The 25,723-nt window shown below is 57.6% G+C and overlaps 1 protein-coding gene across 3 annotated transcripts; it reads left to right on the top strand.

The window, feature by feature from the left end:
- The first annotated feature begins 3,563 nt into the window (after nt 1-3,563).
- MELTF (melanotransferrin) lies at nt 3,564-24,734 on the top strand. 3 transcript variants are annotated; one of them, XM_043995786.1, is made up of 16 exons: nt 3,564-3,662; nt 7,223-7,377; nt 7,628-7,727; nt 8,287-8,469; nt 9,884-10,040; nt 11,215-11,282; nt 13,367-13,554; nt 13,901-14,081; nt 14,484-14,635; nt 15,576-15,672; nt 17,710-17,904; nt 18,476-18,632; nt 18,754-18,821; nt 19,344-19,531; nt 21,852-22,050; nt 23,388-24,734. In XM_043995786.1, exons 2-16 carry the CDS (start codon nt 7,288-7,290, stop codon nt 23,462-23,464), a joined length of 2,100 nt encoding a protein of 699 aa, XP_043851721.1. In that variant the 5' UTR covers nt 3,564-3,662; nt 7,223-7,287; the 3' UTR covers nt 23,465-24,734. The 3 variants fall into 3 exon arrangements, with proteins under 3 accessions (XP_043851721.1, XP_043851720.1, XP_043851719.1); XM_043995785.1 differs by lacking the exon at nt 3,564-3,662 and adding an exon at nt 6,012-6,193 and having other exon boundaries at nt 17,713-17,904; XM_043995784.1 differs by lacking the exon at nt 3,564-3,662 and adding an exon at nt 6,012-6,193.
- Nucleotides 24,735-25,723: the final 989 nt, after the last annotated feature.

Raw genomic sequence — 25,723 nt, 5'->3', positions numbered from 1 at the left:
GACTGGGCGGGGAGGAAGCATACAAGATATTAATTCAGATAACCCTCTGCCTCCCCATTCTGCACGGCATCCAAGCACAGTAGAACAGAAGGGTATTCCCATAGGATAGCTGGAATCCCCTTTTATATGTCCTGGGTGACAAGTGAAAATGACCTCCCTGCCTCGTTAAAGGGAAGCTCGATGAGCATATTCCTCTCCCCTCACCCCCAGCCCCACCCAGAGAACGCTCCCTACAACATAAGCCCTCCAGCATTTTCTGAGGAGGGGGCAGCCACCATCTCCAGAGACCACCCATGGCACTCCAGGGCATCAAGCCTAAATTGGCCTCTCCCCAACTTCTGCCCATGGCTCTCCAGCCCTTGGGCACAAAGCCCAGAGAGTGCTGTCCCTTTATCACAGAGCTCTTGGGTCCCTGTAGCCTTCTCCCAGCTAAACGCCCCCACCCCTCCCCTCGCCCCACTGAAGGATTGATTCCAATGGGTGTGCCCAGGTGCCCACAGTGCCCGGAGGCGTTGACACTCAGAAGCTTTTGTCCAGCCTTGTTGTGCCTCCCTGGCATGGGTGACCAGGCTACCCTTACTTGACCAAGAATTAGCTAATGGGGTGAATCCTTCAGTGTTCTGATCCATTCCTGAAAGTTATGAGAAGCAGGATTATGGCGAGACAGAGCCAGTGGAAAGGGCTAAGAATCCCAGTGCTCAGCACAGTGCCTGGCACATAGTAGGCCCTTAATCAATGTTTACTGACTGGCTGAATGAATCCAGCCGACCCCTCCAGCATGTGCCCTGGGAGGCTGCCCCAGCTCTCCCTGGTCTCTCTGAAAGCACCTAGACCCGGCCTCAGGAAGAACTGAGTTCAAATCCTATCCCTGATACTTCACTATGACTAAGGGTAATTCACTTCCTGATGCCTCGGTTTCCCCAGCTGTAAAGTGGAGGTTGGAATATCTGTAGTCCGACCATGTGTCCAGGCTGTCATGAGGCATAAATGGGATGATGTGTGTGTACTCAGTGCTTTGTAAGCCTGGACGGGACAATAGAAATGTCACCCTCACTATTCTCTACCACGGGTCTCCTTGCCCACCTTGGGACCAGGCCACATCACGCAGTGGTTACGGGAGCTCTGTGGAGACAGACAGCTTCACAAGAGCGGGAGTCTGCTGGTGCTCTGTGCCTCTCTCCAAAGCAGAGCCGATAACAGCTTCTTCACTTGCCCTGGTGATAACTTGATCCTCCCAAAGGTGCAGGAACCATCTGACTTTCACTTACAGGAAGGACTGGGATATTGTTGGGAGGCTGGGGGGTGAGTGACCATTCCTTTCCAGTTTGTGACCCAGAGCAAATCTGTAGATGGAAGGAAGACCAGGCAATCTATCAGCCCATGAGCCTCAGGATCCTGCTGTGAATCAGGGACCAGGCACTCACAGGAAAGCTTATGTTCCAACGGAAATGCGCAGCGATGAGAAATGTGAAAACTCAGAACGATTGAAGGCTGGTGGGGGAAACAAGGACAATAAAAACTAGCTTCTTGTTTAGTTATATCAGGAAGGAAGACGAAAGCAAGCACTTATGAAGTGCCTACTATGTGCTAGGCACTTCACACATGGCACCTGGTGAGGCGGGTGCCTGAGGAAGCCGAGTCACTGGGGTAAGTCCCTTGCCCAGCGTTACCCAGCCAGCTAATAAGTGTCGAAGGCTGAGTGTGAGCCCGGTTCTTGAGGGTTCCAGGCCCAGCTGGCTCTGTGCACTGTACCATCTGGCTGCCTGCTAGGCACACTCAGAACATAACCAAACGTTCAGGCTGATTTCCCACTTGTAGGGGGCACGTTCTGAAACTCAGCGGTCCCCAGTGACAAGCCTGTCTTTCTGCTCTGGGAGGGATGGAGACTCTTGGGAGCTCCGATTCGGGGTCCTCAATGAGGGTTTTGTAAGGAGACCGCTGATGGGGAGAAGGGACAAAGGGTAAATTTGTGGGCCAAGAGGAAGAATTGAGGACATTATGCAGGCACTTATATAACAAGGGAGAAAAGAAATCTCCACAGATGTTTATTGATGAGATAGAAATAGGATAATAAGATTAACAGCACAGTCTTGTGGGGCAGCTAGGTGGCGCAGTGGATAGAGCACCAGCTCTGGAGTCAGGAGGACCTGAGTTCAAATCCGGCCTCAGACACTTAACATTTACTAGCTGTGTGACCCTGGGCAAGTCACTTAACCCCCCCATAGCCCCGCAAAAAACAAAAACAAACAAACAAACAGTACAATGTTGTTACATAGATCTGCTAATGAGAACAGAATTAGGGGATAACATTTCGCCTAATGGGGCTTCAGTTGGTGTTCCCTGTCATCCAAATTGATTGCAAACATTCATCTGTTGATGTTGATTGGCATTTCATCTATGAAAATGCCTTTTCCCATGGACAGGTGCTGCTCAATACTGATATCGGTGCATGGGCATGTGACTTTCACCCAGCAGATGCATGGCTTGGAAGGCGTGCATACGATTGTGTTAGTCTTCTCTTCTAGACATTTGCCTTTGAGCAAGTCATTACATAGCAGATTAATCGCTTCCAATGGAAGCTTGGGGAGAGGCTGCTCAGTCCCACCATTAAGTGGATCCAAAATGTAGACATTTATTTTGTACTTTCATCAAAGTCTGGAAAATGCTGCAAGGACGGTTGTTGGAGCTCAGAAACAATGCCTGCTGCAAAAGTGAGTGAGAACGGACATCTCACTTCTTGTTTTAACCCTGGGCAGTCCAGGACATGAAGCAGAGGGAAGCTTGACATGACTTGTGATTCAAAAAACATCAGTCATTGAGTTGACTTTACCAGAGTCTAGGGGAAGCAAGGTGGCACAGTGGATAGAGCACTGGCCCTGAAGTCAGGAAAACCTGAGTTCAAATCTCACTTCAGACACATACTAGCTGGGTGATTCCGAGGCCAACTCCAGTCATCCTGATGTCTATCTTGCCACTGGACACAGATGGCTGTGGAGGAGAGAGTGAGGCTGGCGACTGCCGTCCCTCACTTCAATTCAATTCGGTGCAAGTTATGATATCCCCTTGATGTCAGAGAACGAACGAAGCAGAGTCAAAGTTTGTCGCACAAGCTGTTTTGCCTCCTGATTTCAGGTTGAATTCATTATTCAGTGAAAGTGATTCCCGAAGCCATCCAGTTTTGGATGCAGATGACAGTGGTGGAGGGAGAAGAATTTTAATGTTGGCCCGGAGCTCGAAAACTCACTCATGAGACTTTTTTCTCTTCTTTTCTTGTCTCGGTGATGGCTTGCAATGGTAATAAAGAGAAAATGTCACGGTAGAGTGATGTAAGTGGCACCTGAAAAGCTGCCGAGTTGTCACCGCCTCACGGCAAGTTGAAGTGTGCCCAACAGATTCTCAGTTCTGCCACTGTAGCACTCAGCAGATGGCGGGGGCTGCGTTCCAACAAAACTATTTGTGGACACTGAAATTTGAATTTCAGATGATTTTCAAACGTCATGAGCTATTCTTTTGATTTTTTTCAGTTTTACACATGTAAAAACCATTCTTAGCTCATGGCCAGACAAGACCGGGCGGCTGAAGTCAGGCCCCAGGCAGGAGTTTGCCAGCCCCTGCCCAAGACTGAAGTTAGGGCTGATCCAGATTCAGGGGTTGCTTGCAGGGTAAGCGTCTCGCTGGACTCTCCAGTCTCCCACACGGGGGCATGCTAGAAGTGGGGACGGAGGGGCAGCTAGGTGGCACAGTGGATAGAGCACCGGCCCTGAAGTCAGGAATACCTGAGTTCAAATCCGGCCTCAGACACTTGACACTTACTAGCTGTGTGACCCTGGGCAAGTCACTTAACCCCAATTGCCTCACTAAAAAAAAAAAAAAAAAAAAAAGAAGTGGGGACGGAGGCAAGATTGCAGAGCAGGAGACCTGCATGGTCTAGGAAGAATCTGGCTGGCCCGTAGCTGTCCAGATGAACCTTCCTAAAATGCAGCTCTGCCCATGTCGTTCCCCTATGCAATCAATGCCAAATTGTCTCTGCGTTGAGTGTTTAAGCACAGCTTTATTTTTATTGATGTATTGTGTATTTTTAAGCAGAATTGATAGGACTTGTCACTTGACTCACTATATGGGGTGGGTTGAGAATGACTGAGGCAGGTGGCTGAGGGTGGCAGCACCCTAGACAGTAGCAGGGATGTTTGGAAGGGGTGGGCTTTGAGGGAAGAGAGGAACTCTGGTTTGGGCTGGGGGGATCCATGAGGACTGCAGGACCCCCATTGGAAATGTCAAAAAGGCAGCTGGAGATGTGGTCCTGAGACATAGGAGGGAGGTGGGGTGAGGTGGAGAGAGCCCAGCAGCCTCTTCATGGAGATGGGTGTGCAGAGCTGGCCACAGAGGCTGGGCTGAGGCTTCTGAAGCCCCAGAGAAGACACAGGCGGATCCTGGGCACCTCTTCCACTCTCCTTCCTCCGGAAGCTTATTACTTCCTCAACTCTGCCATAAAAGGGCCCTTGGCTCCCTTCTGGATGAAGTTCTTTCTTGGAGCATCTTTCTGTCTTCACCATATCCCTGGCTCTGAACCGCTGTGGGCCCATCTCTAGACCCCTGGGCTGGTCTCCTTGGTACATGTGGCCCTCACAGCACCAGGTAGGTTTTGTATCGTTGAGGAACCAAGTCAACAAGCATGAATTAAGCACCTACTATGTGCCAGGCACTGGGGATACAAGGGAAGGCAAAGGACCGTCCCTGTCCCCAAGGAGCTCACAACCTACTGGGGCAGACAACATGTGAGCAACCCTGTACAAACAAAGAAAGCCCTGGCCCTGAGGGAAAGGCTTTCTGCAGAGGGTCAGGAAGCAGAGTGAGGAGAGAACAGGCCAGGCATGGGTCACAGCCGGTGCAAATGCCTGGAGTCTGAAGTTCAGGTGCTTTTGTGAGGAGCGGCCAGGTCCAATGTCCTGGACCAGAGAGCAAGTGTTGGGACTGTGGAAGAAGACCGGAAGGGGGGACAGCTAGGTGGCACCGTGGATAAAGCACCGCCCTGGATTCAGGAGGACCTGAGTTCAAAATCCGGCCTCAGACACTTGACACTTACTAGCTGTGTGACCTTGGGCAAGTCAATTAACCCTCATTGCCCCCCCCCCAAAAGAAGAAGACCGGAAGGGTAAGAAAGGGCTCTCGAGTTACAGACGGCTTTATGAGCCAAGCAGAGAGTTTTATATTTGATGCCACTGAAGACAAGGGGTGGGGGGCTGGGCCCAACCTCATGAGGAGCAGAAAAATCAGAATCATCAGCCCCCACTTCTAGGTCTTTCATGCTTACAGAGCATTTCCCCACAACACGGCCCCTGTGAGGAGGGTACTGAGAGCATCACTCCCACACGCCCATGACTCAGAAGGGCAAACTGATTCGCCTAGGGTCAGACAGCTGGGACCACTGTGTCAGCACCATGAGGGGAGGATTCTCCCAAGAGTCCACAGCTTTTGTGCCCCTCTCCCAGGGCCCCCTCGGGCCTGGAGGCCTGGCCCAGTGGAAGGAGTTCACTGGACACCCCCCTCCCCCAGGTCCCTTTCCACCTGGACAGAGAAGGAGAATTCCTCCCTCAGTGGGCAGGAGCTGGGGCAGATGATCCTGTGGGGAGGCTGCAGGCTCGGGGAGAGAGCGCCAGGGTCGGGGGTTGCTCAGGGAATTGCCAGCAGGGACCCTCGCAAACACTCTTCAGACTCTTCAATCTTCAGAAAACTGCTCCCAGGGAGGAGAAAGGCTTTGTCTGGGGTCACACAATTCATAAGGCAGCACCTGGGCTCAAGCCCCCAAACCTGCCCCTTTCCACTAGGCTCCTCTGCAGGGGGTGGGGTGGTGGTGGTCCTAAGCAGGGCCAGCCGCCCCGGGGCAGCAGGTGCCATATCCACTCAGTCCCAGCAGATGGTGCCAGAGTCTGGCCAGGCGTCCTCACTTCTGGCCGGCAGGGAGGCGGACCGGAACCGCTCCCCTCCCACCCACCTCCCTCCCGACTGGGAGGGGTCTGCTGGGCACTTAAGTAGCAAAGGGCAGCCCTGGGGAGCCAGAGTGGGGACCAGAGAGGCTGAGCCTGACAGGAGGTGCAAAGGCTAATGGGCAGCAGTGGGGACACAGAAGGGGCCACAGACCTGACCATGAGGAGCCTCTGCAGTGTCCTGGGGCTGCTCCTGTCCTTCCACGCAGGTAAGTGACCCCCTCTCCTCCCAGGGGAGCAATCACAGCCCTCCAGGGCTCTGGGCTGGCAGCCAGAGGGGGCAGTGGGCAGGACAGGCAGCCTGGGGGAGATGTTCAGGGACACATGGGAAGTTGGAGTGAAGCTGCAATTTGAACCCAGACCCGGCTCTTGTTCTGTCTCAGCCCAAGCCACCAGACAAGGACTGCAGAGCCAATGCTGGCCCTTAGCTGAGCCCCTGGTCACCAGAAATGACCCAGCAGCAGAAGAGGGGCAGAGCACCTGCCCTCAGGGGGGAGGAGGGGCAAGGCATGGAAGCCCCTCCCCATGTGCCCCAGAGAAGGGGGCAGGGCAGGACATTGTTCTGTCCATACCTTGTAGGGTCTTGGCTCAGAGCAGACCGAGCTTCCTCAGCAGGCTGCTCTTCCAGAGTGGGATGGGAGGCCTGAACCAAAAAACATTTATTAAGCACCTACGATATACCCAGGGCTGGTCTAAGCTCTGGGGATACAAAGACAGGCCAGAGACGGTGTCTGCTCTCAGGGGGCTCCCAGTCTGAAGGACCAGACGTGCAAATACTGCGCAAACAAGCTGTCCATCGGGTACCTTGGAGATGGTCGGCAGAGGGGAAGCATTAAGGGGAATTGAGAAAGGCTTCCTACCAGAGATGGGAGGGCAGCAGGAGTGGGGAAGAGCATCCCAGGCAGGGGGCACAGCCAGAGAAAAGTCCTGGAGGTGGGAGATGAAGCCAGGAGGCTGTGGGCTGCCCCTCCCAGGGGTCTCGGAGCAGCTTGGCTGCCCTAGACCTAGTTGGGACGTTGCACAGGTTGTGAGACAAAGAGAGCCTTTGAAGTCTCCCTCGAAGTGACTTTGTGGGCCTGAGATGCCCACCCTGCCCCTGATGTCTGATTGGAGGGAAGAACTTTGGGAAATGTTCCCCCCTCACCTGGGAGAAGCCTGCAGGGTCCCCAGTCACAGTTCTGGGGTAAGGTCTCCAGTCGGTAAGCCCAGGGGCCTCCACCTTTCTTGTCCTCCCACAGCCCTGGGAGTGAGTGAGCTGAGGTGGTGCACCATTTCGAACCCGGAGCAGGATAAGTGTCTGACCATGGCAGGGGCCTTCAAGGAAGCCAATATCCAGCCATCCCTTGGCTGTGTCCAGGGGACCTCAGCTGATGACTGCATCGACCTCATCAAGGTGGGTAACCCCAAACTACCTCTTGTGCTCCCGGCTCCACCCAGTGGACAGGAGCCTCCTGGCACTGGGTCCCCTGCACAAGACCCTCTCCTCACCAGGAGGGGTGGGACTCTACCCAAGACAGTCTCTCCTCAGGCCTCACTGACCTCCTCTGTGAAGGGAGGCCTGGCCCCAGAGGCTGCTGGGGAGGTGGGAGGATGGGCCAGGGCCTCTGACCACTGCACACACCCACTGCCCTGGTCCTGGACAGGCCAACAAGGCAGACGCCATCACACTGGACGGAGGAGCCATCTATGAGGCCGGGAAGTACCACAACCTGAAGCCAGTGGTGGGCGAGATGTATGACCAAGGTAGTGGAATGACGGGGCCCTGTCAGTAGAGGCAGGGCCGAGGGCTGGCCTCTGTCAGGAGAGGCCGAAGAGACCAAGCCATGGTCTGGGGGGGCAGGGCGCTCCTCAGTCAGGCCCACCCTGGGCTGCCTCTTCCAGGGCCCAGCCCCCTGCCCTCGGAGAGCCTCCCAGGAGCCCACAGGAAGCCCTCGTGCCTTTCACAAAGGTTGGGGGTGGGGCTGAGTGTCCTGCGGCGCTGGCGTCACCTCCTTGGGGTCCCGATGTCACATACCTGGTGCCTCCGGCCCCTTCCCCTCCCACCTCACCCTAGCCCTATGGCAGAAGCACCTGAGAGGGACCATTGCTTCCATTCTACAGATGAGGAAACAGCCTCATTTCAAACCCAGTTCCTCTGGCTCTGAATCCAGAGCTATGCCCAGTGAATGCCAGCCCCCCCCCCAAGGCCTGCCCCCAGCCCTGCTGGTTGGCACCGCCCCCCTCCACGCATCCCGCCTGCCTGGCCACACCCTGCCCCCTCCCTCACCCGTGGGTCTGCCCCACCCCCTCCGCTGCCTTCCAGAGGCCGGCACTTCCTACTACGCAGTGGCCGTGGTCCGAAGAAACTCCTCTCTGAACATTAACCGCTTGCAAGGGGCGAGGTCCTGCCACACGGGCATCAACCGTACTGTGGGCTGGAACGTTCCCGTGGGCTACCTGGTGGAGAGCGGCCACCTCTCGGTGATGGGCTGCGACGTGCTGAGAGGTGAGGCTCTGGGGCTCCACCCCCGGCGGCTGTGCCCGGGGGTACGAGGAGGCCCGAGGCTCCTCTGAGCTGGGCCTTGACAGGAGCGCGTCCTGGGAGGTGGAGATGAGGAGGAAGGGCTCTCCAGGCACGGAGGACAGGCAGCCGGGGCAAAGATGGGAGATGCCGTGTGCACGTCCGCTCCGAGGGGTGGGAGGGCCCTTTCCCTCCTCCCACGGAGTCAATCCGTGACCTGACCCCACCGTTCCTCCGGCTGCAGCGGCTTGGGTACACACGCCCTCCCGTCCGCCCTCATGCAGGCCCTGGGCACCTCTGGCTTCCTCACAGATTTCCCTGCCTCCAGTCTCTCTGTCCCCCGCTCACGTGCCAAAGTCATCTTTCTTAGATCCCTGCTCAAGCATCCTTGGGACGCCTCGGCACCTCTGGGATCAAACGCCAGCTCTTTACTTTGCGATTTAAAGCCCCTCACCCTCTGGGCCTGCCCACCTCCCAGGGCTAATCCCACATCACACGCACTCAAAATTACCCACAGATTAGGCTCTGGGCTATTCCGTGTTCGTACCATTCCATCTCCCACCTCCAGACCTTTGCCCAGGCTGTACCCATACCAGGAATGTCCTCCCTCTTCCCCTCAGCCACATCCAATCTTCCCAGGTGCCACCACCTCCAGAAAGCCTTTCCTGATTTCCCCTTGTTCGTGCTTTCTCCCTCCCCAATGGTCTGCATCTGTACAAAGAGGAGCAAGGGATCAAGCATTTTTATTACGATGCCCTAACAGTGGCAGATATGATCTCATGTGAGCATAGCCATGGTTTATTTCCTGAGAGTCCTCCCAGGGCTCTGTACTTAGTGGCTGCTTAATAAGTGATTGTTGAGCGGATGCTTGATGAAATCCAGAAGCATTCACCGAGCACCCACCTCGTGCCCCGCCTCAGTGGGGCCAGCTCAGCGTCTTCCCCACCAAAACCACTGTCGGGCTGAAGGGGGCATCTCTACAGCTGAGCCCCAGCCAGGAGAAGGGACCAGCAGTCCCGGAAGCCTCCCTGGAGCTGATGGGAGGGGAGCCTGGTGGAGGTAGAGGAATGACAAGGGCTCTCATGCAGGGGCTTTCCTCACCAGGGACCTCCATGGGTCATCTGGTTGGGATGCTCATGACTGCTGGGGGAGGTGACAGGGCAGGGATTATCCCCCCTTCTCCAGGGGGAGAACCCAAGGTTCAGAGGTCATTGACTGCCCAGGGCCCCACAGTGGCCTAGTGGAGCGTCCCCCTCAGTATGTGCCGCCCTGCCTATCAACACTGTTGATCCTCTCTTCAGAGAAGAAGGTCCCTGCCTCAGGGCCCATCCTCCACTCCCCCCCAGAAAAACCCTGAACCGGGCAGGCTTCTGACTTCTCCCACCTCTCTCCCCTGCAGCGGTCAGCAGCTACTTCGGGGGCAGTTGTGTCCCCGGGGCCGTGGATACCAACTATTCGGACTCCCTTTGCAGGCTCTGCAGGGGCGATGCTGCCGGCGAGAAAAAGTGTGATAAGAGCCCCCTGGAGAGGTACTATGACTACAGTGGGGCTTTCAGGTAAGAGGGAGAGCCGAGCCAGCAGCTGGGAGGAGCAGGGTGTCCAGAGGGCCCCGCCCACAGGCGGCACGGCAGCGTGGACGCCACAGAGAGAACCAGCATCCAGAGAGCTGGGGGAAGGGGGCGGTCGGGAGGAGTCACATCAGCTTCCAACATGACAACCTATAGCTTGGGCGTTATTCCAGGGGGAGATTCTTCCCTGCTCCCCTCACCCCGGCCTTAACCCCCAGGTCAGGGCCAGAAGAGCTTCTGTGTCCAGGGCCAAGGTGGGGGGGGGTGGGCTGTTGGCAGAGAACCAGGCCAGAGCAATGCGTTCTCATCTTCCTGGGCATTATTGCCTTGGACAAATTACTGAGCAACAAAGTTAGAAGAGACATCCAGCCCAATGTCCTCATTTGATCTTTATGTTTCAGGAACGGATTTGGCATTTCTTCATACTGCAGTCACTTCCTGTGACAGCTGCCCAAATTCTACCCTTCTGTAGAGGACCCTGGGGTGGGCATTTGGAAGAACAAGGCTTCAGCTGTCCCCCACCCCAGAGAACAACTGGGGGGCATGGGCACGGGTGCTAAAGCCATGGGGCCTACAGATGTCTAACTGAGCCCTATTACTTTTCATCTGATTCAGTTCAGCCCAGGGCGCTCTGTCCTGCTGAGGAAGGACCAGGATGGTCATTTGGACCCTGGCTGTCGTCCTGGGTACCTCGCTGGGTCTTTATCATTGCCATTGGTAGGAATGTTAAGTGGCCCAAGGGCACTTCGCTGAAGGCCTCCTACCCATTTGAGATGGGGTCACAAGGAAGGACCCTGTGTCCGGTAGTCCTGGGTGTAGCCAGGTCTGAGCCATCTCCCGGTGCATCGACACCTCCCCCCAACCTTCTCTGCAAGAATGATGAGACACTTGACTTAGGTGGGCAGGAAAACCACACTGCCAGAGGCCCCTGATGTGCCAGTTCAGGAGACAAGCTCGGGGGGCTGTGGAGGCAGCCGGCCAGCCCTTTGGGCTCACGTCTTCCTTGCAGGGATGTCCACTTGCCGACCCTTTCCTGATCCGTTCTAGAACGTGTCTGGGAGCTGACTCGGACTGGGGCTGCCTCCTGGCCTCTGCAGACTTTCTCAGGAACCTGGGGGCGGCCGCTGGGGGGCTGAGCTGCCCATCCCCTTCCCTCTTACAGGTGCCTGGCAGACGGGGCGGGAGACGTGGCGTTTGTGAAGCACAGCACGGTTCTGGAGAACACAGATGGTGGGTGTGGGCCAATGCTCGGGGGGAGCCTCCCTGACGGGGGGGGCGGGGAGGCAGGAGGGCATCGAGCGCCCCTTGTGGAGTGAAGTGAAGGGCCGAGCCTAGAGGGGGAGGGCCTGGAAGGAGGCGCTGGAAAGGTCCCTGTCCTACTCCCTCCTGAAATCCTGGGCCGAGGACAGCCCTGGCCAGAGAGCTGGCCACAGGGAGGATGAGGGGCAGGGGCCTGCTCTGGCTCCGGGGATTCCTCTTGGACTCTCGCCTCCAGACTGTGGCTCTTGGGACGTCGTCAACAATGTATCAAGTGCCTACTGTGCGCTGAGCACCATCCTAGACTCTTGGTACACAAGAGATGTGATGTGGGAGGAGCCGTCCCCCTGTGCAGTGGGTGGAGACTGAGGCCAGAGATCCCCGCCCCCCACTGGAGGTCTTCTGGCAGAGAGGGATTGACCCGGCGCCATGCCATGGGGTCCTCTTCCTTAAGCTCCTGAGGTCCTTCGGTGATTTGGGGGGAGGCCACACATTCCAGGCTTAGGGCACTGCCCGTACAACTGTTCGGAGGTGGGAGACGATGCTGAGGTTCGGTACAGATCCCTTGGAGCATGTCAAGGGGCAGTCCTAGGACTGGACAGGCAGTTTGGCTTGTGAACAACAGCTTCGCCTCCCAGCCTGAGGAGCTGGCGGGAATGTCTGAGGCAGGGAGTGTCATGGAAGGTAACTGTGGGGGTTGTGGGGAGGGTGATCAGAGAGACCCGAAGCAGGCGGGGTAGGGGGGTGAATGGGGGTTGCAGTAAAGTGGAGAGGACGATGGGCCACCGGAGGAGTCAGAGAGGCAGAATGGATGGGCTTTGGCAACTGACTAGATGTAAGGGAGGAGGAAGAGGGAAGAAGAGCCAAAGCGACTCTGAAGGTGAGAATCTGGTTAAGAGGAAGGCGGTGCCCTTGAGTGAAAAGGGGGAAGATACCTGTCAGAGCACCAGCTTAAAAAAGTGCAATAGGCAGAGTAGGGGAAATTGGGGTTTAAGAGAGAGGTCGGGGCTGGATATTTAGATATGGGAGTCAAAAGCCTAAATATGGTAGTTAAATCCATAGGAACCAAGGAATTTACCAGGACGGAGTCTAGAGAGAGAAGAGAAGGCCTTGGGAGATGCTCACAGTTAGGGGCAGGCTCTGGGTGATGAGACAGGAAGGAGACTAAGAAGTCAGATAGTTAATAAGCATTTGTTAAGCACGTGCCTCATGCTAGGCGCTGTGATCCAGGTGAGAGAAGTGTCACAATAGCACAAGGAAGACGGAGTTGGGGGGGGGGGTGGCCAGCGGTTTCAAAGGCTGCAGAGAGGATGGGGACTGAAAAAAAAAGGCATCCGACTGGGCAAATACGAGATCCAGTCGAGCCACGGAGTGGGGTTAGGGCGGATTCCTAGGAGCTGACGAGGTCACCTAGGGAGGGCAGGCGCACAGAGAAAAGAGAAGGGGGCCCAGGACAGAATCTGGGAACGCGCCTCCCGCCCATTCCAGCCTCCGTGCCTTTGTCTGCTGTGGCCTCGGTACCTCTCCTGGTCCTCCGGTGCCCTGTCTCCACCTGTTGAAATCCTAGAGCCCGTGAGGAGGCCACCTCTCCCAGCGCCCCCACCCTTCTCCGAACCTCACTTATGCCTATCCCCCGAGTCCGCCTTAGCTCCAGCCCTGCCCCTCCCGGGCCTTCATACCGGGAGGTCTTTGAGGGCTGCACATCCTTGTGTTTCTAGTGCCAGGGACCCGGCAGGAGGCTGATGTGTTGGTGGCTTCTTGGGACCAAAGGGAAACCGCGCATAAAGACGGTGTCTCCTCCCCGAGCTGAGGGGCTGCTGAGACTGGGGGAGGGGGAGGCCCCCAGAAAGCCGCTGCTTCAGAGTGACTCCGGACGCCGAGGGTCCTGGCAGGATTCCCCCTCAAGCCCAGGCGCCAGGAACCGCTGCTGAAGCAGGGGTGCTGGACAGAGCCTGAGGATGGCCCCCTTCCCCACGGGACAGACCTCCTCTAAGCGCCGCTTCCGGCTGCCCAGGGGCCCCAGGCCGGAGCGCTCTGACCGGGAGCTCTTCTCCTAGGGAAAACCCTGAGCTCGTGGGGGAAGCCGCTGCTGTCCCGAGACTTCCAGCTGCTGTGCAGGGACGGCAGCCGGGCGGACGTCACTCAGTGGCGGCGCTGCCACTTGGCCCGGGTGCCGGCTCACGCCGTGGTCGTCAGGGCAGACACGGACGGGGCGCTGGTCTTCCGGATGCTGAATGAAGGCCAGGTAGAGGAGGAGGGGCAGGATCCGCCCCGGGGATGTTCTCAAGGGTGAGGGCAGCGCTCTGGAGCTGCTGCCGCCTGCCTGGTATCCTAGAAGCCTGTCCCCATTGCTTTGTGACGGCTCTGCCTCTGTCTATCTGTCTGTCCTCCTCCTCCCTCCTTCCTCTCCCTCCCCTTACCCCCTTCTTCCCCTCCCCCACCTCATCAATAGCTGTTATTCCTCCAGCCCCTCCCCTCACCCCATTTGTCCCCTTCTTGCCACTCACATCCCTGGTCCAGGCCTCTGCTCTTCATGAGGAGGCTGGCACTGAAGCCTCCATTCCCATTGACACCGCCCCCCACCCCCACAGATGAGGTTCAACCACGAGGGTGCGGGCTTCCAGATGTTTGAGTCCGATGCCTTCCAGCAGAAGAACCTCTTGTTCAAGGACTCCACCGTGGAGCTGGTGCCCATCGCCACGCAGACCTACCAGGCCTGGCTGGGCACTGAGTACCTGCGTGCCATGATGGGCCTGGTCTGTGACCCCAACAGTAAGTGTCAAGCACCTACTGTGTGTCAGGCATGGTGCCAGGCTCTTTACAGGTATGATCTCACCCACCTGGCTGGGGAGGTAAGTGTCACTAGGATCCCCGCCCTGCCCAAGGTCACAGAGCCAGGAAGGGTCTGAGGTCGGGTCGGGCCAATGCACAGCCTTTCGGCTGGTCTCCTCCCCCAGCCCAATCCCCACCCTCCTGCCGTGAGGGCTCCAGCTTAGTGGGTAAGCACTAAGCCCTCCCTCCAGCACTGAGGCCCCCTAGGTCCAAATAGGGACCCCCCCCCATGGGGAGCCGCACCCCACCCCTGGGTTTGGGTCAGGCGGGCATCTTGTGGGCGTGGATGGCTAACTTCTAGGAAAGTGCCAGCCTCCCTTCACCTGGCTCTTGGTCCCCCAGGGCTGCCCAGCTACTTTCGCTGGTGTGTGCTTTCCACGCTGGAGATCCAGAAATGTGGGGACATGGCTGTGGCCTTCAGCAGAAAGCAGCTGAAGCCCGAGATCCAGTGCATCTCAGGCGAGTCCACCAGACACTGCATGGAGCTGATTAAGGTAGGCCAGGGCCCTTGGGCAGCAGGGAGGGCGATGGCCAGCAGCCAGTGCTGGTGACTTCTTCCCTGCCCATCCCTGGGGCATCTGTGGGGGGGACATATGCCTTGTCCTGGGCCTCGCCTCTTCTCTGTGGGCCTGGCTCTGCCCTCCAGGGACTCCATCCCTGGGCAGTTCTGCTCTTCTGCCCTTCTGCCCCGGGCCCTGCCACCTCTGAGAGCACTTGCTCCAGGGGCAGAAGAAACCAGACTCCCCCCTGAGATCCCCCCCAGATCCCTCCAACTCTGGTCTGGGGGCAAGTCCCCCAGCAAAGCTGGAGAAGGTCACTCTTCCTCCATGGGAGGCCAGGAGCATGGGCATGGCTGAGGGTGGCAGTTCCCATTGGCAAGTGTGTTAGGTGCCCATGGGGTAGCCCAGTGTCTATGAGGAATGATGGAAAATGTACTGAGAAGAGGGTCCAGACAAGTGAGAGATGACCCCCAGGCAGCACTGATCACAGCCCCTGCCTGGCTGCCAGCTGCCAAGGACATGTCCCAGGGACTGGCATAGTAGCTAGCACACAAGAGGCACTTCATAAATGTCTACTGACCATCAGATGGGCAGGGCCAAGTGCCCTTGGGAAGCCTCATCCTTTTTGGGGCCCCACTGCATCAGCCGCCCACAGAATGAGGTGATCCCCATGATTGTGCCAGCCCTGAGGCTGGGCACCTGCTGTCCTGGGTCCTAGAGAGGGGCCGGCCCAGCCTGGCTGTGTGCTCCCTCCCTCTTCCTTGCCCAGGCCGACCAGCTCACAGCAGCTTCCCCTGGGCAGGGAGGAGGGAAAGAGAGAGGCCTTTGGAGGGGGCCAGGCCACAGTGTGGCTGCCAACACCAGCATGTCCACGAGGTTTCAGGGAAAGCAGGTAGGACCAGACAAGGAGGCAGCTCCCATCCTGTCTCTCCAGGCCAAGGAAGCCGATGTTGTCACTCTGAGTGGAGCCGATATTTACACGGCCGGGCGGAGCTACGGCCTGGTGCCAGCTGCGGGGGAGAGCTACCAGGGTAAGAGAAAGGGGGCCTTCTGTGGTCTTGGCTGCTTGTGAAGCCCCACCCAGCCCCGAGGGAAGGGTGGCTGGTCAGGAGGCCTGGGAGAGCCTTCTGGGGCCCCAGCACCCATGTGTGTGATGTGTGTGTGTGAGTGTGAGGATGTGTGTGTGAGTGTGAGGATGTGTGAGTGTAAGGATGTGTGTGTATGAGGGTGTGAGTGTGAGGATGTGTGTGTGTGAGTGTACGGATGTGTGTGAGTGTAAGGATTGTGTGAGTGTAAGGATGTGTGTGTGAGGGTGTGTGTGAGTGTGAGGATGTCTGTGAGGGTGTGAGGATGTGTGTGTGTGAGTGTACGGATGTGTGTGTATGAGGGTGTGAGTATGAGGATGTGTGTGAGTGTGAGAATGTGTGTGAGAGGGTATGTGTGAGTGAGGATGTGTGTGAGGGTGTGAGTGTGAGGATGTGTGTGAGTGTGAGGATGTATGTGAGTGTGAGGATGTGTGTGTGAGTGTGAGGATGTGTGTGAGTGTAAGGATGTGTGTGTATGAGGGTGTGAGTGTGAGGGTGTGTGTGAGTGTGAGGATGTGTGTGTGAGGGAGTGTAAGGATGCGTGTGTGTATGAGGGTGTGAGGATGTATGTGTATGAGGGTGTGAGTGTGAGGGTGTGTGTGTGTGAGGATGTGTGTGAGGGTGTGAATGTGAGGATGTGTGTGTATGAGGGTGTGAGGATGAGGATGTGTGTGTATGAGGGTGTGAGTGTGAGGATGTGTGTGAGAGTGTGAGGATGTGTGTGAGTGTAAGGATGTGTGTGTATGAGGGTGTGAGTGTGAGGGTGTGTGTGAGGGTGAGGATGTGTGTGAGGGTGTGAGGGTGAGGATGTGTGTGTGAGTGTAAGGATGTGTGTGTGTGTGGGGGGGGAAGCCAGCCAGTGGCCAAAGTTAAGAGCTCACCTCTCAGCAGCATTGGGAGAGATCCCTGAGCTGTCTGTGACCACAGAAGCACCTAGGAGCCCTCACTCCCACATGCTGCCTGTGCTAGGAGACCTCCAGTGATGGGGACCTCACTACCTCCCACTTTGGGGGGGACCAATGGTTAAGACATTGGTGCCCCCTGAGCCCAAGGACCCTTTCTACTGACAGCCGGGCTACCCTTGAGCCCCTTGGAACTTGGCCCAGCCCAGATCTCAAGGCTCCTGGGGTGTGTTGGGGCCTTCAGGCCCTTCCCATCCCCCACATCTTTTTAGTGAGATGAGAAAAATCCCACAGAGGCGCCAGACAGTGCCCAGGCCTGGCACAGCTCCTGAGGAGGTGGGGTATATCTGCAGGGTCACACAGCGAGCTCCTGGCCCAGGGTGGGAGACCCTGAGGGCACTGGGGGTCCTTCAGGGGCCTGGGAGTGGCCACTGCCCATGTGCAGGCATGTGCCCCTGGCATTCTTAGTGCCCCCCCACTCTGTTGCCCACAGTGCCTAGGCTTTTGACCTAGAGATCAGGGTGAGCTCTGGGAAGGACCCATTTAGAGCATGGGCTTGGGGAGCAGAGGACTTGGGAGCAGGAGGGACGTCCAGGGCCTGGTCCCAACCTCTTCATTTGACTGAGGGGGAAATAAGGCCCAGAGATTGAGAGAGACCAGGTCACACAGGTGATCGAGGGAGTCAGTCAGGAAAACCGAGTCCAAATCTGACCTCGGGCCCTCATTTTCTGTGTGACCTTGGACAAGTCACTTCACTGCTGCTTGCCTCAGCCTCTTCAACTGTGAAATGGGAACCATAACAGCTCCTCCCTCCCGGGGTTTGGTGAGGATCACGCGAGGGAGTCTGTGAAGCGCCGCTGGGCCTCACAGCTACTGCGGCTGAGGGGGGGAGGGGGAAGCCACGAGCTCGACCCACCGGCATCCGCCTGCTCACGCCTCTTAGCCAGGGCAGTCCAGGATGAAGGATCGTGCTGCCAGCCAGGGGCAGGGAGGAGGGGGGGAGGCTCGGAGACTGGGGCGGGGTGGGGCCCGCTGGAGAGGGGGGGAGGACGGGCTCTCAGCCTCCCTCTGCCACCGCCAGCAGACGACAGGAAGGACACATACTACGCAGTGGCTGTGGTCAAGAGGAACAGTTCCTATGCCTTCACCATCGATGAGCTCCAGGGCAAGCGGTCCTGTCACTCCGGCTACGGCATCCCGTCAGGCTGGGACATCCCTGTCGGGGTCCTGGTCCAGAGAGGCTTCATCCGGCCCCGGGGCTGTGATGTCCTCCAAGGTGTGTGTGGGGGAGGGGCCTGTCCCCCACCCCCACCCCACCCCACCCCCACAGTGTTTGGGACTGGCCGGAAGGGGAATCTCCCACTGCCTCACTTCCCTTCAGGACAGCCCCCTCCCACATTCCCGACAGAGGGGGCCATCTCAGAGCCAGCAGAAGCCCTGCCCTCCCTGGGGGCCCCTTGAAGCCACCCCCACCGCACCCCAGTGCTTGGGACTGCTCTCACTCATTGCAGCCACAGCCAGAGCAGCCCCAAGAAGGGACCCCCCCACACACACATACAATGAGTTCAAGCTGGGGCCTGGTGTTCTCAGCCCCTCTGATAAGGGCCGCTGGCCAGGACCGGGGGTAAGGAGATGGGGGCGGGGCTCCTGGTGGACCTTCAAGGCCCCCCTTTCCCAGCAGACTCAGGGTCTGGGGCGGATGAGGTGGGGGAAGGAGGGACCAGCTACCTCCAGGGCCTGGCAGCAGAGACTGGAGCGTGAGGCTCTCGGAGAACTCCTCGTGCCAGTGCGGAAGGACACGGGGCGCAGTCCCTGCCACCTGCTCACCACTGCCCTTTCCCTTCCAGCCGTGAGTGAGTTCTTCTCGGCCAGCTGTGTGCCCGTGAACAATGCCAAAGACTACCCGGCCCGACTCTGTGAGCTGTGCGTCGGGGATGACCACGGCCTGAACAAATGTCATGGCAACAGCCAGGAGCGTTACTATGGCTACAGCGGGGCCTTCAGGTACCGCCGCTCGGGGGCAGCCTTTGGGGCCTGTCTTTGGCTCTGCCAGGACTAGACACCTCGGGATAGAAACAAAGCCCTCTGGGAGCTTAGAGCTGTCTCCCATCTTGGTCTTGGACAGGTGCCTGGCTGAGGGCGCTGGAGACGTGGCCTTCCTCAAGCACTCCACAGTCTTCGACAACACCAACGGTAGGAGGCCTCAGGGCCACGGTGGGGCGGGGGCTCCGGGGCTCCCCAGGCACCATCTTTTCTTGATATCCCGGATGATTCTCTGCATAGAGGAGACAAACACCCTCCGTGTCTACCCTCTGGAGCATAGTTCAGAGGCTCTGAGGCCTGAGGCCTGGGCCCAAACCACTGGTCCTTTCTGTGTGCCCTTCTTCATATGCCTCAGTTTCCCTGTCAGTAAAATAAAAGGCTTGGACTAGTTGGCCTCTGGGGCCGTCCTGGTGACCACAAAGTCCCCTAGAATTGTGCCTGAGGACAGCATGACTGCGAGGCCATGGGGTCAGCAGGAGCCCCCTGCAGGACATGGGTCCAGAGCTGCTATGGCCAAGCTCCCAGAATCTGCCCAGTGGAGACATGTTAGGGGAGGCCCGAGACCCTGAGCATCTGGGAGGAGAGCAGGAGGCAAAGGCTGGGGGCTGCAGCTGGGACACGGGCGCCCCCCATGGTGACTCCTCGATCTCCTGCCCACTCCAACTTCCCCAGGCCACAACACTGAGGACTGGGCAGTCGGCCTGCGTTCTGAGGACTACGAACTGCTGTGTCCCAATGGCGCCCGAGCCGAGGTCACGCAGTTTGAGGCCTGCAACCTGGCCCAGGTGCCGGCTCACGCTGTCATGGTACACCCGGACACCAACATCTTTACTGTGTATGGGTTGTTGGACAAAGCACAGGTGAGGAGGGGATGGTGTGTGTGGTGGGGAGTGAAGGGAGACCATGCCCAGCCCCATGCCCAGCCTGGCTGGGGCCCCCATGCCCAGCTCCCATGCCCAGCCTGCACGCCCAATACACTCCATGAGGGATTGTCCCTCTTTGTGCCTGGCTAAATCAATGTTTGCTGATCGGCAGGGGCCCCGAGAGGAAGCAGGGTGCTCAGAGGCAGCCCCGATGAGACCCAGACCCCTGGGACATCTGTGCCCAATTGGGGCTGAGGCCTTTCTCCCTCCCTCTACTGGGGAAGGGCAGTCCAGGTGGCTGTGGACAGCAGCGTTCAGCCATGGTTCGGTTGGATGGCTGCCAAGCAGGGGGAGGCTGTGGAAGGCAGCTCCCCCTCCCCCAGCTCTTAACCATTAGCCCCGAGGCCCTTTATCTGCTGCCCTGGGGGTCCAGAGTCCCAGCTGGCTCCCTGGTCTCTCCGAGACAGATGCATCCCCATTCCTCGAAGCAGATCCCCAAGCCTGACCACTCTGCTCAGTGGGGCTTCAGGGTCCCTGAGCTTGCCGGGCCGGAGCCCAGCCTTTCTGTCTTTCTCGGGGTCTGAGGGAGGGCTCTGCGGCCTCCGCAAGGTCCCCTCCCCCAGGGCCGGCTTTTCATGTCCTTGTCAGAGGGCGAGGGCGAGGGTGCCACAGGCTCGCAGGGTCTCTGGCTCCAGCTGTCTAGCCAGGGTCACATCCATCCACACCCATCGTCCTGTGCCTTCTGTTCTTGGCCTCCCGACATCCTCAACAGAGGAGCCGCACCAAAGCACGATGGCCCCTCTGCTCACTGGGGTGGTATAGTTCAGTTACATGCCAGCTTGCTGAGCAGTTAGGAGGCTCCTGCTGGGCACAATGTGCCCAGCACTGTGTTGGGCCCGGGCAAAAAAAAGATGAATGGAAAGAGACTTGGAGCTTATTCCCCCTTATGGTCAGAGGTCTCCGGTGGATGCCTCACGGATCTGCGCTTGGCCCTTGCCATCTCACATTTTTATCAATGACTTCGATGTCAGTATAGAGGAGGCCCTCACCAACTCTGACACCAAGCTGGCAGAGAGAGCACTGGGCTGCATCTAACAAGAGACATGCGGTCTGCAGCCACGTCAAGAGCTGCACTCCAGTACAAGACAGGATGTGTTGTTCAAGGCCTGAGGGGGGTAGTGGACCTCAGGCTCTGTTTGAGTCAGGGATAGCGCATTGGGAGGGGCAGAGCTTCCAGATCAAAGTGGGTCCCTGTCCTCTGTCCTGGCCAGACCTCATCGGGTGGGTTGTGGTCAGTTCTGGGCACCATGGGTTGAGAAGGGCACTGATAAACTGAGGACTGTCTTGCAGGGGGTTAGCTGGGATGAGGAAGGGGATGAGTGCAAAGAACTGGGCACATCAAGCTGGAAGAGAAGGCGTAGGGAGACAGGACCTTCTGTCATGTGGAGAAGCGATCAGAGAAGTGACCCCAGAGGCCAGGAGCAGGAGCCCTTGGGGGAAGCTGGAAAGAGGCTGGAGAGCAGAAAAACGGTTGCAAAGCAGCTGGGCTGCCTTGGGAGGTAGTGAGCCTCCCACTTTTGGAGGTCTCCAAGGGAGACCTTTCTTCTAGGGGTGGGACTGGGTGGCTGCTGAGCCCTCCCCCGCCCCAGCTCTCTGATTCTGGAATGATCCACTGTGATCTTTGGCATCAGTAATCACTTCCCAGTCACTGTCAATTCTACACGGCTGAGCTACCACTGAGATCCTCTGCCCCCTTGACATTGAGAATTAGGTTTTCTCGGCATTTGAATGAATTGCTTGTCTAGTGGGTCACTGCATAAGCCAAGCCCCTGGCATGGAGAGGGGCCGAGTCCCAGGGTAGATTAAGAGACAATCTCTGTGTCCAATAGAGTGTGAGCTCTTTGAGGGCAGAGGCTGCTCTTGAGCCTAGGACAGAACCTTGGCCCGGTGGGTGCTTTAAAAATGTCTCTTACACAAAGGCATGGGTAAATGTATGGATGGATGTATGGATGGATGAATGGATGGATGGACAGATGGATGGATGGACGGACGGATGGATGGATGGACGGACGGACAGATGGACGAATTGACGGACGGATGGATGGATGGACGGATGGACAGACGGATGGATGGACAGACGGATGTATGGATGGATGGACAGATGGACGAATTGATGGACGGACGGACGGACAGACGGACGGGCGGATGGACGGACGGACGGATGGATGGATAGACGGACGGACGGATGGATGGATGGACGGACAGATGGACGGACTGACGGAGGATGGACAAACGAACGAATGAACGCTATTTCTAGGACTTGTTTGGGAATGACAGCAACAAGAATGGCTTCAGGATGTTTGATTCCTCGGATTACCACGGCCAAGACCTGCTGTTCAAAGACTCCACGGTCCGAGTGGTGCCTGTCCGGGAGAAGACGTCGTACACAGCCTGGCTGGGCCAGGACTATGTGGCTTCCCTGGAGGGCCTTCAGTCACTGCAGTGCTCAGCAGCAGGTAAGAAGACCTGGAGCAGCGCCCCCCCATACCCCCCTCCCCTTTTTCCTATCCATCCCGAGAGCCAGGCACTGGACAGAAATCCAGCTTCCTCTCTGGCCTCTGCCCAGTGTCTTCCAAGCTGGGCCCCTCTCTTCAGAGGTGAAAGAGCTTTTTGGGAGGGAGGGAGGTCTGGCCTCTTCCTTTGACCCTGAAGAAATGGCACTCAGGTCCAATGGAGGGTGTGGATGGCCCTGGGAGGTGTGCACTCCTGCTCAGAGTATTTGCATGTACCCTGGGGGAAGCCCACCGACTGGGGCTCAAGCCCTGTAGTGGATGAATTGAGTGTTAGACTACCCCAGTGGTGGGGACCGAGGGACAAGAGTGAGGCCATTGATCAAGGGGGCAGATGCAGGAGGTACATGTGTCAAGGACATGTCCTCCCCCAAAACCTCCAGCACACGCCTTAGACTCTGGGCTCTTCTTGGCCAGGGAAGCCCAGAGACTTGAAGTGGGGCATCTGCAGGGCCTCTGACTCAGAGCCACTGTGCTTTGCTAGGAGGTCTGTGCACCTCCAGCGGCACAAGGCCATGGGGATGGAGGGAAGAAGCATGTATGTAGTGCCTACTGTGTGCCGCACTTTACAAATCTTATGTCATTTCATCCTCACAACCATCCTGGAAGGTGGGGGCTGTTATCATCCCCATGTTACCACTGAGGAAATGGAGACAGATAGACAGGTGAGGGTTAAGTGACTTGCCTAGGATCTCACAGCTAGTAAGTGTTTGAGGTTAGATTTGAACTCAGATCTTTCTGACACCAGACCCAGTGCTCTGTCCATGGTACCACCTCCAAGTGTGCACCAGGGAAACTGCCCGGAGTTTAAATATGGATCTATACAGAAGATTGTGAGAACTCCCAGGCCCAGAGACTTATGGGAGGCAGGTGGAAAGACCCCACTGACTTCTTAGCGACTGACTTGGAGCAAGTCTGTGCCTTCTCAGTCTTCTCAGCAATAAAATGGGGACAGTGGCACCTGCCTCCCTTACTGGGGCTGTTAGGAGAAGGGCACTTGCTAACCCTTTGAGGCCCTCAGGACAGTGAATGCTTCCTGTCAAAGGCCTTCCAGGCTCCTTTCAGGCCCCGTCTCCTGGTTTGTCCTCAGTTCCTCTCCTCTTCCTCAGAGAAGGGGCTCTGGCCAGCCCCACATAGCCTTGGACTGCTCAGACAGGACCACAGCACCCTCGGGAGCTGTCCATGGTGCCGGGGACAGCCTGGGGGAGAGTTTGGGAGAACACCCCCCCCCCTGAGGGTTTTTGTTTTTAAGTAATCCCATCATCTCTTTTCCTGTCTGGCAGTGACCACTACCCCAGCCCTGCTGCTGCTGCTTCTGCTGCTGTCCCTCTGCTCCATCCTGAGCAGCCCCGACCTGTGAGCGCAGCCCCAGCCCTTCCCTGAGGATGCTCAGAACCTCAAATACACAAGAAAACCCTTCCTTATCAATGCGGTTAATGGTGACCTGGAGCAGCCAGAGAGTACATATACCTAATGGCCCAGCTCCCCACATCCAGAGGGTTGGGGCAAGGGCTTTTAAAAACAAGAATAAAACTTCGCATGACGCATCCCTCCTTCCCAAAATGTGAATGAGAATGGAAAAGGCAGAGCTGACGGAAGGGCTGAGAGGGGAGTTATGTGCAGGTCGAGTGCCCCCAAGTCTCCAGGAGAGCCCACCCCACCCACCCCCACATCCCTGAACTCGAGGTACTTCTCTGCCCACCAAGAGGTTTTCTGGGAGCAGCTCAGCTGCACTTCCTAGCCCTGAGGGGGTGTAAGAGAGGAGTGCTAGCACCCACATGGGCTTAGCGTGGCTGGAATCCAGGATCCTGCACATGCCAACGGGTGCAACCACACAGGCCCCTCTCTGCAGAATCCCCTCAGGACTGAGAGGTTGGGGATGGAGAGGGGAGAAGAGCCCCCATTCTGCTTTCCAGGGCCAGGGTCAGTTCTCCTTCCTTCCCTTTCTCCTTTCTGCCAGCTCTCACCCCTGGGTCACCATCCCATGCCTGGCCTGGGGAAGCCCCCACTCTGGCTTCAGGGCTCCAAGTGTTTGCTGCCGCATCTCTTCTGCCACCCCCACTCTGGGCCCCCGGCCTGGGCGCAAGATGCCTTTCGGCATCCGGAGGCTCACACCTGATGCCCCCGTGACTGCCATGTGGCCTGCCTTCCCTTGCCCCCTTGGCTGATTGTAAGGGCAGCACCTTCCGAAGATATACATCTGCCATGAACACTCGGGGGCCTGGCTGAGGGGACAGGGTGGCGCAGACATCCCAAGAGATGCTGCTGCTGCCTCAGTCCTGAGGGCGAGGGTCAACACTGCCCTGACGGAGGGGGCAGGATCCTTTCACTGAAAAGCCAGGGGGGCCGTCAGGCTGTGGAAGGAGCTGCCTTCCTTCTCATCCTTGGCCCCTCTTCCTGCTGTAGCGCAGACCCCATCTGTGTCCTGCTCCTCTCTCCTGGGCTGGAAGCTGGGTGGAGGTTCTGAAGCAGCCGGTGTATGTCTATGCAGTGTCTGGCTCCCTGAGGCCTGGGCCCTGCTGGCCTTGGCTACAGCTCTATGTCGACCTGAGGAATCTGTAGATGAAACTAGCTGACCTGAGTGTACCGGGCTGTGAGTGCTACTTGGGGGTGGGTTGTGGGCCGACAGATTTGGGCACGAATAAAGAGTGGTTGTGAAACAAAGCTGCCTTCCCAGGCCTGGCCTTGCTTCTATTGAGAATGCACCCTTTGTCCATCATTGTGTTTTCTACAGGCTTGACTTTCCTCCCACTCCACCCACTTTTTTTTTTTTTTGGTGGGGCAATGAGGGTTAAGTGACTTGCCCAGGGTCACACAGCTAGTAAGTGTCAAGTGTCTGAGGCCAGATTTGAACTCAGGTCCTCCTGAATCCAGGGCCTGTGCTTTATGCACCACACCACCTAGCTGTCCTCACCCCACCCGCGTTGAAGAGAGCTCCCCTCAAAGAAGGCTTCCCCCAAGGCCGGCGCCTTGTTTGCCAAGTGTTCCCTTGGGTAAAGAGCTGGGAAGCCTTGCGCCCAATGGCCACCACCCCTCGTTCACTCACTGATACCTCCTCTGTATGAGGCTTCGGTGCTAGAGGAACAGGGGCAGGCTGACAGAGGCCAAGCTCACCTGTGCTTGCAGAAAAGAGCCCCAAGCCAAGGGTGGTAGCCGAGGTTCCACCCCAGTGATCACTTTGGGCAGGCGTTGGGCCGTGTGAAACAGAGGATCGGGGTCAGTGTTAGGACTAAGGAGAACGGCTAACATTTGTCAGCACTGGGGGGTTGCAGAGTTCTCTACTGCTTGCGTGACCTCCCCTGATCCTGGGAGGGTGGGCTGCCACTACCCCATTTTACTGATGGGAAAACTGGGAGAAGAGCCTTGGTTTGCCAGGGTTAGACAACTAGCGCATGCTGGAGGCAGCCTTGGGAGGCCCAGCCTGGCTCTTCATCCACTGGACCCCTTGAGGATGGCGTCAGGCTCCATTATGTGGTCTCTGGGAGTCCATCACGAGTTAAACGGCCTTCCAAGAGCTGTCCCACACAGGGTGACCTGCATGTTGGTCGCTGGCCAGGGGCAGTCGGACCAGGCTTAGCAGAGAAGGCAGCTGTGAAGCGGCTCCTCAGTAGGTCCCACG

This window comes from Dromiciops gliroides, chromosome 3, assembly GCF_019393635.1.
Source record: "Dromiciops gliroides isolate mDroGli1 chromosome 3, mDroGli1.pri, whole genome shotgun sequence".
NCBI lineage: Eukaryota > Metazoa > Chordata > Mammalia > Microbiotheria > Microbiotheriidae > Dromiciops > Dromiciops gliroides.
This window is presented reverse-complemented; position numbering and strand designations above follow the sequence as displayed.

What these genes read in the sequence shown, in the direction of transcription:
- MELTF (XM_043995784.1), top strand. Translation starts at nt 6,103, where the DNA reads ATGGGCAGCAGTGGGGACACAGAAGGGGCCACAGACCTGACCATGAGG. An exon ending in GGGCTGCGACGTGCTGAGAG is followed by an intron (nt 8,470 to 9,883) that starts GTGAGGCTCTGG and finishes TCTCCCCTGCAG; the next exon opens with CGGTCAGCAGCTACTTCGGG. An exon ending in GGGCTGTGATGTCCTCCAAG is followed by an intron (nt 17,905 to 18,475) that starts GTGTGTGTGGGG and finishes TTTCCCTTCCAG; the next exon opens with CCGTGAGTGAGTTCTTCTCG.